Here is a 12,649-nt window from a genome sequence, read left to right as displayed (position 1 = left end):
AAATCAAAAAAAAAAAAAAAAAATCTTACAATAAAGTGCTGAGGATTTAGAGAAATATGCAGCCTTGGATTGGTGCACGCAGCGATCACAAGCAGTAGTAGATGAGATAAGGAAGAAAAAAATGCAAAGAAACACAAACATTTTGGTACTGAAAATATGGTGGTGTAACAGAGAGAGAGAGAGAGAGAGAGAGAGTTGATCAATTACAAGTGATGTATTTTGGTCTGGACCTGATATATATACACACAGACGAAGTACAGTGCCTGAGAATTTGGACTACAGGTCAGCATTTCCAATTTGAAATATATATGTAAAGTTTGAGGTCGGGATGCCCGAAATTGAGATATTCAATTTATTAATTTTTTTAAAAATTTAGTATTAGTTTGATTGCAGAAACGCGGTTGAGACAGAGATGCATAAAAGAAAAAAGATGGGGTCAAGCACCGACTGTTTGCCTATGCAATTACAGCTGTGTGGTGACAACATTAGACTTAAGCATTTATGTGTTTTTGTGTCTCTATGGGTTTGATTTGTTAGTGAGGTTAGGACTGGACACAGACTCTTTGCACTTTTAGGTTTTTGGACTGGACAAGTTTCTTCCTTCTTTCTATTTTCCAATGTGCTCACATTTTTTCACACTTGTAAATCCATAAGTCTGTCTAAACCCATTGTTTCTTTTAATTCCAATCAATAATTCTTAAAAGAAGGAAGAATAGTATTGTTATGTTATTAGTAATTTGATTTCAATTCAGTTTTTTATTTTTCATTAACGAGTTATCTGGGTATTTGTCTAATTTAATTTTTAAATCTGAAGCCATACTTTAAAAAACCATGTATAATCTAAGAAAAATTTGAACATAAGTTGTATCCCAATTAAAGGAATAGGCTCAATTGGTCTAGACTGGGCATTTAGAGATTAAGTGTATAAAATTGACATTTTAACAAGAATGGACTTTTGTGTGAGTTTGAGCCAAAAAGGCTTACGTGTATGATAGATAGTTTAGTGGAACAAAAAGGGACAAAAAGAAAAAAACATTTTAGATATTAATAATTAAAAATTTGGTGAAATTAATCATTGCTTGTAAATGGGTAAGAAGATAAGAACAAATGCTATCCAAGTCCCATCCAGCAAAGCAAGAATATTGCTTATGAATCTATTTTTGCTTAGTAATAATATCCATTTCATGATCACAAAATCAAAGCATTAATGTAATTTTCACTGGCAATTGTCATTTGATGTTAATGCATATTACTAAATCTTCCTTGCTAAATCAACCATTCCTATGTTGTATAAAAACCCAAAGGGTAAAAAGAAGTTGGTTTTTCTTTTGCTTGGCTTGAAAGCAAAGGGCAATGCTTGAGTATTTGAGAATAAAAAGGCTAATTGAGTTATCTGAATTCTCAAGTATATGCTCTTTCCAGTTGCTATTTACAGATTATTTCTTGACTGTTGTTCGTTGTCCAAAGAGACAATTCTTATCAAGGAAAATGTGGAGTTGGCATCATCATTTTTGTCCATTGGACACCACTTTCCTCATCATTTTCAAGTTATTGGATCCAGCTTACAACTATTAACTTTCACAAATAATGATTTCACTTCCTTTCCAATTTCATAATTTTAAACTTAAATTTATTTTCTAATTGTTTATATACTTATTTTTCCCTCTGTTTCGTTAATTTTTACTGTATTTTGACTTTTTTTTTTTTTTTATATATTCTATTTAGACGGCAGGTTTAAACTATTAAAATAACATTGATAATTTTATTTCAATTTTATACTTATGTACATATTTATACTAAACTTTGTTTCCGTCAAATAAACATTAATTAAAGAGTAATGACGAATTATTAGGTTTTCTTCTGGGATTTTTCCCATTTAAAAAAATATATGTCTTTTAAATAAACTTTGATATAAAAGTTAAATTACCAAAAAAAAAAATATTAGTCCGTTGTTTTCCTTTGGCAGACGAGTTCCTTTAATTATTGTCAGAGCCAAACGGTAAATTTGCAAGTGGTCATTGAAAACAATTAACGCTAACAGTCTCTGTGCCTGTAATGCAGCATTGTTCAGAAGAAACTATTTTCTTTTTTCTTTTCTGTAGATAATAAATTGGAGCACCTTGAATTGAATACTTGTCGAGGATCGTTGGTCCATGTGGAGGAAGATCATATATTATATTATATACATATTTAATTTTAAAGAAATTGTAAGTAGAAGGTGTTTGTTGCCTGTTGGACCGGCCATCATCATGATTGTAATTGTTGACAGACCATAACTAGTTCGTGCTAAATAATGGACATGCATCTTCCACTGTGATCATGTAGCAGATTTTGTAAGTGGAAGAGACAAAATTCGTTTCAACAAGCTCCATTAAAAAATTATTAAATTATGCCTTGTTTGTTTGGAAAAAAAAATCTTAAAATATATTTTTTAGAGTGTAATATTGAAAATTAATTAAAATTAATTTTTAATTTTTTAAACTTTATAAAAATATTTTTTATAAAATTTCAAATTTTAAGAATTTATTATTAAAAATGAAAAAAAATATTATGATAAGTATCAGTAATTAGTGATGGTGAATGTTAGACATGATTGATATGAAAACCACCTATTTTACTTTTAGAACCATCGGTTCAATTTCAATAAAGGATTAAACTAAAATCAAATTACTCGTAATTAGAATCAATTTTTACATAGTGCTTAAACGTATTTACAAACATGTGCATTTAGGATTGTATGTCACACGAAAATTGACAAGAGAAATTTAGGGTAAAATGAAAATGAAAATTGATAGAGCTTAAATACTTAAATGATTTATTAACCTTCAAATAACAATTTTTCTTAACCCTAGACAAAGTAAGATTGATCAACTCCAATTTACATTTCTTTTTATAACATTCCTTCACCTCCACAGCTTTCGCTCTTAAACTTCCCATGCAATATGCAATGCCTTAGACTTTCATATCATATTTAAAAGACTTGGACCGTATTCCGCAGTAACTTTCAAATAGTTATTAACATTTTATTTTTTCTATATATTCAGTAACATAGCATTTGAACTATCTTTTAGAAATTAAGACAAGTTTCTAACATTTAGCTTTTAGCCTTTTATGAAAAAGTTACACAAACAGGTGCTAACTATTCAAACTGCTAAAAACTACTAAAATAACTAAAAATTATAAAAATAGTTAATTTTGCCAAACAAAACCTTGATATATGTTAGGCAAAAGTTAAAAATAATACTAAAATATGTTAGGCAAAGATTAAAAATAATACCAGCCTAATCTATCTTTGTTAAATTCAACAAAATGGAAGTTATAGAGGTAAAATGAATTTTCTTTTATATCAGACATGAAAAATATAAAAATCCAGACAATACTCGGTAAAATTCATCTTTATTAAACAAAGCCTTAATGCCACACTAATAGAGATCAATGGGACAAAAGCACTTGATAATAAAATAAAATAAACAAAAAAAATAGTTACTGTTACTGAGGAACGTATCAAATGCATTCCAATTTGACATGAACTAGTAATAATCTTAAAAAATTATAGGACAAAATAGAAGAAAAAGATCCATGTAACCAACCCAACTAACTTGGGATTAAGGCGTAGTTATTCTTGTATAGAACAAACCTATCAAACCTTGTTCGTCATTAGTTACATTCATTAGGGATAACTATCGTTTCACAAACCCACCCCAGTTTTCCTCAAACGATATCCTATTGGTGTGGCCCAACACACATCAATCCCTACTTCTTCAAAGTCAAATGCTTTGACCCTTTAAGTTTTATTAAAAGCCCAAAGCATTTTTTAAAACTGTAGTTTTCATTTAATTTGTCCCTAAAGGACTAAATTTCATATTATAAATTTCAAGGGTCCAAAGTATTTGATTTTGATAAAGAGATCTAAGTACATTAAATCAAACATAAAAGCTCTTTCTTCTTTCCTTTCGTTAATTTTGACTAAAAAGATTAGGCATTTCAATAAGCTTGCTATTTTTGTTTGGATGTTTGAAAAATGGAAGCATGCCTAACCTAGAAGTATCCCCCAAAGCTTTTAGAAGCAAGAAAAGCTTTATGAAATCTCACCAGGCATCAATGAAAATAAGAGTACTATTCAGCTTGCCTTTTCAGTTAGAATTGACAGAAGATCTGCTCGAGCTTTTTCCAGGGCACTTGATAAATTCTCAGGTTTCCTACCACCTGCTTGAGCAAAATTGGGTCGGCCTCCACCTCCTCCACCGCACAACTTTGCTATAGGCCCTATAAATTTTCCTGCCTGAACACCCATACCAACAACTCCTGGAGTGAATGCAGCAACTAAACTCACCTTCCCTTCATCCGGACAGGATCCCAAAACCACAGCTGCCGGATCTTGTAGTGCATCAATCAGATATTCAGCTGCACTCTTAAGTGAATCAGCATCAACATTATCCATGGACTCAACTAGAACCCTGGGATAAAAATTTCACAATAATGTTAAAAAAAACTATTGCTTCGCAATTTACATCTTCAAAAAACGTAGTACAGTGTTAAGAATTTTCAAAAGTAGATAACTATAGAACATATTGCTGAGGTGGCAGCTTCCACTAACTGTTATCTTTACATCTATATTGCCAAGCCCGCAAAGCTCATGTGCGAACCATAATATTTAAATGATGCGAGTTATACTCCCTCTGCAATTAGGTTACTTGAACTCATCATGTGCAATTAAATTAATAAACATTTTAATATTCTATGCTTCATAACATTCTTTTTGCCTGCAAAACATTCAAGTCTGATGCTTCCGGGAAATAGATCTTGATACATCATGAAAATGCTGTCAGTGAGTTAAGCAAAACTCAAATTAGCGTTTCACATGTAGAGCAGATGTGGTAATATGAAAAATTGTTAGCTAAAGAGCAGAGATGTGAAGAGTTTAGACATATCCAACAATGATGCCAATGTAGTACAGTTGCAATGAATTATGAAGTAATTATTACCTAATTTTTTTTGAAGGTCCCACTAAGAAAGCCTTGCTTGCAATAGCTGATGCTTTGTATACTGCTGCTTTTGCACGCAAAGCTGAAACTTCATTTCTTGCATTTCGTAGCTCCTCTAGGAGATTTTCTACCCTGGCGGTCACTTCTTCAGCTTTCACCTTCAAAAGTTAGCATTAACAGCACCTAAAAACCTTTTCAGCTTGGCAAAACAAACAAGTATTCTGCTAATTATGATGCTATCTCAAAAACAAAACAAAGTTGAGATTTCAAAGGTAGTAAATTTGATGATGTTACTTCTTTTGTGTTAAAGTCACGTACACACATGGCTTATAAGCGAGTAAGTATTAGAACCACTTGCAAAAAATCAATTGGCTTGTGCTAGGTCCACCACCTGTTCAAGTGCAACTAGATTGGTCTTAACTTGGCTCACCATCAACAGGCCGATTGACACTTGTTCATATGTTAAAGTCCAAATAGACACATATGAGCTTATAAGTGAGCGAACGTTGGAATTCACTGGTACAAAACCAATTGGCTTGTGCTAGGTCCACCACTCATTCAATTATAGGTCCTTTAGTTATTTTATTATTAATCAATGTATGATTCATTTCCCAATATTTTGGTATATGGCATCTCTTGGTTGAACTATCCAATCTTAGTTGCACAACAATCCCAAAGCTTGACTTAAATTTGATCTAATTCGAGAACGATCATAGCTCAGTGTGGTTTCCTTATTTAAGAGAAGGAACACCATGAAAAGAAATTTTAGAAAAATGGAAACCAAAATGTCAAGTTCTTTTCTTCCTAAGATTATGGAAAAGATCATCAAGTTGAGACTATTCGCTGGAGGGGAAAAAGCAGCTGTATCATGCCAAAGAAATGGAAATAGCATAACTGAGGTTAAGAGAACAACAGAAGCTGAATGATCTTGTGATTACATACAATCATGTGCACCAAGACACAACCCTTTATTCTACTTGCTGATTAATAGAGGTAAAACTGTTCTCCTTTAAACTGTTTTCAAATAAAACAGAATTTATTGCCCAGTAATTTCAGATTCAGCAAGAAAAGTGAAAAGGCATACCTTGAGAGTGGAGCACAAACGTTTCATCTGGGAATCTCTAGCGTTAATGTATTCTATGAAAGCTTCACCAGCCACAGCTTCTATACGCCTGACTCCTGATGCGATTCCCTGTTCTGAGATTATTTTGAAAGCCCGTATTTCAGAAGTGTTGCTGACATGGGTTCCACCACAAAGTTCCATTGACACACCTGGAACCTCCACAACTCTTACCTACAACACACCATATCATATCGAAATGCAAAAACTTGTCAATTTGTTTCCTATTGCACATTCAAAGTGACCATCCAAATTTCCTTGATTTTCATTTATTGCCTTTAGGAGTCTAGACTCAGATGTCATTAAAAACTTGTGGATTAACTTCTTGTTTCATTGAAAAGGGATTAAAATGTAGCTGAAAGACTGAAATGTAGCAAATCTAAAAAGTCAAGAAACATCTAATTTACTCTTAAGAGAAGCAAGGAGCCAAGTGTTCACCAAATGTCAGAGTTTCGTGATTGACCCTCATATTTTAACCACTTCACAATTTTGTTATAGGAAAAGATCAGTAGACTTGGATGGAGTGTCCTACTAAAGCTCTAATCAGTTCATTATTCGATGTCAAAGAAACTAGTACCTGCTCTCCATATTTTTCCCCAAACATGGCAATAGCTCCAGCTTTTTTGGCATCAGTAAGGGGCATCACCTTGGTTTGAAGAAGTGTTGAGTCCCCAATCCATGAATTTATTAATCCTTCAATTTCTTCCAGTTCAGTGTCCTGAAGTGGTCTATGAAAATTGAAATCAAACCTGAGACGATCAAAATCCACTAGTGAACCAGCTTGTGATGTTTCCTGGCCAATAACTTTCTTGAGTGCAGATTGTAATAAATGAGTAGCAGTATGATGAACCTGAAAACATCAAAATGTCTTTAAATAACAAGATAGGTAGACCAAATGAATGAAAAGAACATCTTTGTATTTGATACATGGTTAAATTTTCTAAGTAAATTAGTTCAAGTTGAAGGTAATAAATCATCCATAAATTCTTGTTCTGATCTCAATTCAGTAGCAAAGCAAGAAATTTTTATGCTCTAAAATGTTTTAGGTAAAGGAAAAGAAATTCACAATAGATTCAAGCATGCACCTTAGCCCGCTGTCTCAATTTTGGATCTACTGAAGCTTCTACTTCTCCACCAACCTCTAAAACTCCCTGTCTGATAGTGCCTTTGTGCACAAATACATTCCCTAGAGATTTTTGAACATCTTTTATTTCTACAACAGTTCTAGGTTTGTTTCCACCTTCATTAACATATATAAAACCATGATCACCAATTTGTCCACCAGATTCAGCATAAAATGGTGTTTTGTCCAGCAAAACTTCTACTTCACTTCCTTCAGCAACCTGTATCACTGGCTTCCCATTTACCAAAAGACTTTCAATGACTGCTCTTGAGGAAAGGGTGTCATACCCTAGAAATTCAGTATCAGAGACAGTTTCAGAAAGATCTCCATCTTCCACTGAAAGCTTAATGACATTGTGTGCAGCCTGAGATTGGCGCCTTTGTTTTTCCATCTCAATATCAAAACCATCTGTATCTATTTTGACACCATGTTCTTCAGCAACTTCTTCTGTTATCTCAACAGGAAATCCATATGTGTCATACAAAAGAAACACATCCTTGCCAGATAAGCAAGGCACAGTTCCATTTTTTTGACCAATTAATAATGCATCTGCTAGCATTTGGTCAAGTAGCTTTTCTCCTCTCTCCAGTGTCTGCACAAAGCGAAGTTCTTCCCTTTGCAACTCCTCAAGAATACGGGATGTGTTAGTCTTCACATCTGAATCAATATAAGTGCTCAATTCAATTACTTTCTCTGCAATAGCTGGTAAACATGCTCCTTCTAGATTATCTTTACCATCCCCCTTTATCCCAAGCAACCTTCCAGTACGAACAGCCCTTCTAATAAGCCTGCGGACCACGTAGCCTCTACCAATGTTTGATGGAAGCACTCCATCCGATATGAGATATACAATTGCACGCAAATGATCTCCTATAATCTAAGAAGGACAAGACTTTAGGTTCATAAAAGTTAAAGTGGAAGAAAAATTTTGTTGAAGCAAAATTTTCAAGCAAATGGCAGCAATTCAAATGCCGACATACTTTGAGGTTCATTTTCGTGTGATCATCAGCTAGAGCATATGATATATTTGCCAGTTCTGAGGCCTTTTCAATAATGGGATAAATCAAGTCAGTCTCGTAATTGTTTGGAACCTGCAGGAGAAATATGACACACAGAAGTATAATTTTGAAGCAGATGGACTAGGCAAATTAATAGGTTCTCCCTTGGAATCTCAGTACTTTTCATGAAAAAAGTATTACCCGTTCACTCATTTAAATTTTAATTAGGAAGGTATATACCTTTTGAAGGATGCGAGCCATACGCTCCAGACCAAGACCAGTATCTATATTCTTTTGTTTTAAAGGTTCAAGTGATCCATCATCCATTTTATTGTACTGCATGAAAACTAGATTATAGAATTCTATAAACCTAGTATCATCCCCAAGATCCTGCAAAAGAACAAGAAAGTACATAAAAATAGAATATAAATGTGAGACATTCTATAAGCTCAAACTTTATATAATAACCACCACACCTCAGAAAACAAGGGGCAGTTATACACTCAAACTTAAAGAACACATACCACATCCAAATATCCCCTTTCTGGATGGAAATCATAATAGAGCTCAGAGCATGGACCACAAGGACCTGTAACTCCACTGGTCCAAAAATTGTCTTCTTCACCCATCCTCTTAATACGCTCAGTTGGAACACCCACCTGAAGCATAGTTGTATTACTAAACATTTAGAGAAAGCAGTATACTATAATTAATATGGTCATAGAAGAAAGAAGCAAGTTCCAAATTCTGACTATAGACTAGAATTAAAGCATAGAGCAGAACACTGCGGAAATATGGATGATTTTAATACTATAAACTGAAGAAGAGAAAGACTAGCATAGTGACAATTAGGACAAGAATCATGGATCCTAACAAGAACTAAAAATAAAAAGAAGAAAGACATAAACAGATGCAAACAGACTATATTCTGAGCCTGGATGTGGGAAAAAAAATTGGTGTCTAGTGAGAATGGAAGTTCAAGCAACACACAGGGGTTAACTACACTGGGAGCAAACAAAAGAATGAAATCAATCAGTAATAGTTCGTGCACTCATGTCTAGCTAACCTCGTCATGCCAAATTTCAAAAGCTTCATCATCATCTTCATATACACTGATCCATAATCTGTCAGCCGATAGTCCAAATCTGCAGGGACAATATTTGAAGTAATAAATTCTCTTATTTTGAAAGAGAGAAGGAACGCATGACTAATAGCATATAGCACATGTCTACATACTCCTTGGTTGAAAGCTCCCATGCCCATTTAATTGCTTCTTTCTTGAAGTAATCTCCAAAACTGAAATTCCCAAGCATCTCAAAAAATGTATGATGTCGGGCTGTTCGGCCAACATTCTCCACATCATTTGTTCGGATGCACCTTTGAGCAGTTGCAGCTCGAGGTACTTGTCTAGGAGCCTAAATAGAAGTTTTAAAACTATAAATGGATTCAAAATCCTTATACATGAGAGTAGAAAGAAAATATTTAGAAATTTGCTAAATGTAAGATGCACATTGTAAGTAGAAAAATGAAAAAACAGAATAGGAAAAGAGATGCAGTATATAATGAACTCGACAATCCAATAACCACCTGGATGGCTTAAAGTCATCCCTTGTCAAGCACTAATCGAAGGAAAAATGGGTAAGGCCATGCAAATGGCCCCAGTTTGATTAAAAATAATGAATCCTCTTCTCACAATTAATTGGGATGAATCCATAAATTTAGCTAACAGGTCATATCTGATTGTGAGAGGAGGCTGCGCCACTTTTCTATGCATCAGTACTCTGGATAATTACCTGAAAATGGGAGAGAACTGAGAGATACTAAGGGCATTTTACTTGCAGAAAATTAAGTTATTTTGATAGTTTAACTTAAGCTTTGAGGCCATGAAAACATTAAAAGGAAAAAAAATAAAAATAAAAAAAAAACAAAATAAAAAATGAACTGAAAACTTAAGTTCAATAAAACTGATAAGCCAGAGCACATGGAATACTTTTCATTTTCTCATCCATAAATATGTAGAATTGTATTGACAATTCAATTCATGGCGTCCAAATATTTTATATCATTAGAAACCATGTCTATGAGGAAATTAATTAGTAAATCTACAAGTTCCAAAGTCAGATATAAACTAATATTAATATGTTAAGTAAGATGAGGTTTTGGTGGAAAGTTGCTTAAAGCATTAAACCACAAGGATATGCCTTTTGAGATTTTGACAATAGTAGAGGAGATTTAATCCAAAAGATCTGATCTTGTAAATTGCAGCAATAGATAAATAGTAAGACAGTAGATCAAGCAGCAGATTGGCTGTCCAGACGTGAATCTGGTTTTTTTCCCATTTTGTTTTGTAATGCTCCAAACAGTTGGAGCTGTTATTTTGAAGGATGTATCTGACTTTATACATTAATGAATGATGAGTTTAATTTCATTTGAGGTAGCAAAATAATAAAAATTGTAAGAGAAGTAATTTGTGTGTCTTACATTATGAACAAGACCAGCCTTTTTATATGTACAAGAGTGTTCCTAATTCAGGAAATAAGACTAACAAATAACTATAAATCTTCTAGCTTCTATATACAAATATATGACTAATCTCCTAGATTCTTGCGTTCTCCAAATCTTTAAGAACCACAAACTCAGGAAATTTATGTAAATGAATTATCAATTAGCATATTTGAAAAAAGAGCTGTTCCTGATAGGAGGTATATTAGATTTTATGATCTTTCTACTTTATGAAATCATTTATTGTAGAAAATTCTAATTCAGAATTACCATTCCAAACAAGTGGATTTTGTTAATATTCCCTCTACACTTTAGTGACTTCTGATTTCAGTAAAAACATCAACAAAATATTATGGCAAATTCCTAAAATGCTTGTTGTTTACCTTTCCAAGGAATATAGGCTTGAATTGGAGCATTCCTGCAATTGTCAAAAGAACAGTGGGATCATCTGGCACAAGAGAAGAACTTGGAAGAACCTTATGGCCCCGAGAAGCATAGAATTCGAGAAACCGACGGCGTATGGAATCCCCACTCACAGGGTTTTCGTCAGTCTTTTTCTCCACCAATTCCTCAGTCACAGGCTGTACTGGCGCTGAATTAGAAAATTGATAAATACCACTGCCTTTAAAGAAAGGTTCTTAAGAACAACCTAGAAGTTCTTATGTCAAATTTCAAACAGTTAACTCCAACAACCTGGTGTACTTCTTGTACTAAACTGCATACCCCTTGCTCCTCTAATACAACTGTGTCCACCAGGAAAAATATTGGGATAAAGGGCTATTCTTCTTCGAGTACAACCTGCATAATTCTTCCACAGCAATATCTTAGAAAATATTGAACAGCCTTGAGAAGACAGCTCTACCTCTTCTGCTATATAATGTAACAGCACAAATTGCCAATTGAAGTATGAAATTGACAATTAGAATAAAATTTTTATGGATCAAAACTAAAGTGCAAAGCTTCCATAATATTCAAAAAAACTATAACTTCCAATTTCTTCTCCTAAAGAGAGATTTTAGTGATAATAAAATAACCAAAGGATAAGAAATTGGAAAGGAAGAACCTTACCAGTGGAGAGGGCAGAGCTGCATGGATGAAAAGGTGAGGTTGGTTTGAGAAATAACGTTGAAGAAGGGAGAAAGGTGGCGAGAGGGTTCCCGCCATGGATGCTGTGTAGAGTTTGCGGTGGCAGTTGCAGGCCGCCCATTCTCTCAATCCTTTGCAAGTAACTGAATGCTATCTCTCTCTTTTCAAATGGGCGTCTTTTATACGTTGTCGTTTGGACTGAAGAAAATGGAAAGATAAGCCTTCTTTAGGTACCACATGTTTGCCTACCACATTCCTTTATTTATTTATTTACTTTGAAGTATCAAGAAATTAAGCAAATAAAACAAAGAATTAGAAATTAAGTATTCTAAAAATATAGTTTTTTTTTTTTTTGAAAACAAATAATATACATATAGAAATCAAGATATTTTACGAAAATTTCATTCCCTCCCAATCATTTAGTTTCATTCATAAAAGTCAAATTATATGCATAAATAATATGTATAATATTTATAAAGTGGTTTTAAGATTAATTTGATTTGATATTATATTCTATAAAAAATAATTTGTAATTTTACAAAATACCACCTTGTTTTTTAATGTAAAAAAATACTACCAATATTTTTACTAGACACTACATCACACTGTGCACTGACGAAGGGAGGAGTCTAGGGATGGCCAACGCCCCACTAATTTTTTTTTTTTTTTAAATTACCTTATAATATATTAAACTTTTTTTATTATACCCTTTAAAATAGTTTTTTTTTTTTTTTTTTCCAATTTGTCCCCTTTAACTTTTGAATATTTTTTAGCCCCTTAACTTCAATTCCTTACTCCATCACTAACTCTGTTAACCTATCCTAACAACCTCCAA

The 12,649-nt window shown here is 33.3% G+C and overlaps 1 protein-coding gene across 6 annotated transcripts; it reads right to left on the bottom strand.

The window, feature by feature from the left end:
* Positions 1-3,377: 3,377 nt before the first annotated feature.
* Positions 3,378-11,973, bottom strand: EMB1030 (Alanyl-tRNA synthetase, class IIc). Of its 6 annotated transcripts, none has more exons than XM_020678416.3 (13): positions 11,797-11,970; positions 11,422-11,598; positions 11,112-11,320; positions 9,463-9,641; positions 9,293-9,371; positions 8,751-8,885; positions 8,467-8,616; positions 8,209-8,319; positions 7,191-8,105; positions 6,683-6,955; positions 6,070-6,279; positions 4,986-5,143; positions 3,378-4,457 (listed from the first exon to the last, which is right to left on the bottom strand). In XM_020678416.3, the coding sequence occupies exons 1-13, from the start codon at positions 11,933-11,935 to the stop codon at positions 4,121-4,123; spliced, it is 3,072 nt and encodes a 1,023-aa protein (XP_020534075.1). In that variant the 5' UTR covers positions 11,936-11,970; the 3' UTR covers positions 3,378-4,120. The 6 variants fall into 6 exon arrangements, with proteins under 6 accessions (XP_020534075.1, XP_037494523.1, XP_020534076.1 ...); XM_037638595.2 differs by having other exon boundaries at positions 11,422-11,595; XM_020678417.3 differs by having other exon boundaries at positions 11,422-11,536; positions 11,797-11,969.
* Between the last annotated feature and the right edge of the window lie 676 nt (positions 11,974-12,649).

The sequence above is a fragment of the Jatropha curcas genome, chromosome 1 (genome assembly GCF_041381405.1).
Source record: "Jatropha curcas cultivar XTBG-Jc1 chromosome 1, XTBG_Jcur_1.0, whole genome shotgun sequence".
Classification (NCBI taxonomy): domain Eukaryota; kingdom Viridiplantae; phylum Streptophyta; class Magnoliopsida; order Malpighiales; family Euphorbiaceae; genus Jatropha; species Jatropha curcas.
The sequence above is the reverse complement of the archived record's forward strand: the minus strand, read 5'-3'. Positions and strand labels throughout refer to the sequence as shown.

What these genes read in the sequence shown, in the direction of transcription:
- EMB1030 (XM_020678416.3), bottom strand. Translation starts at nt 11,935, where the DNA reads ATGGGCGGCCTGCAACTGCCACCGCAAACTCTACACAGCATCCATGGC. An exon ending in TAGTACAAGAAGTACACCAG is followed by an intron (nt 11,321 to 11,421) that starts GTTGTTGGAGTT and finishes TTTCTAATTCAG; the next exon opens with CGCCAGTACAGCCTGTGACT. An exon ending in TGGCTCGCATCCTTCAAAAG is followed by an intron (nt 8,320 to 8,466) that starts GTATATACCTTC and finishes TTTCTCCTGCAG; the next exon opens with GTTCCAAACAATTACGAGAC.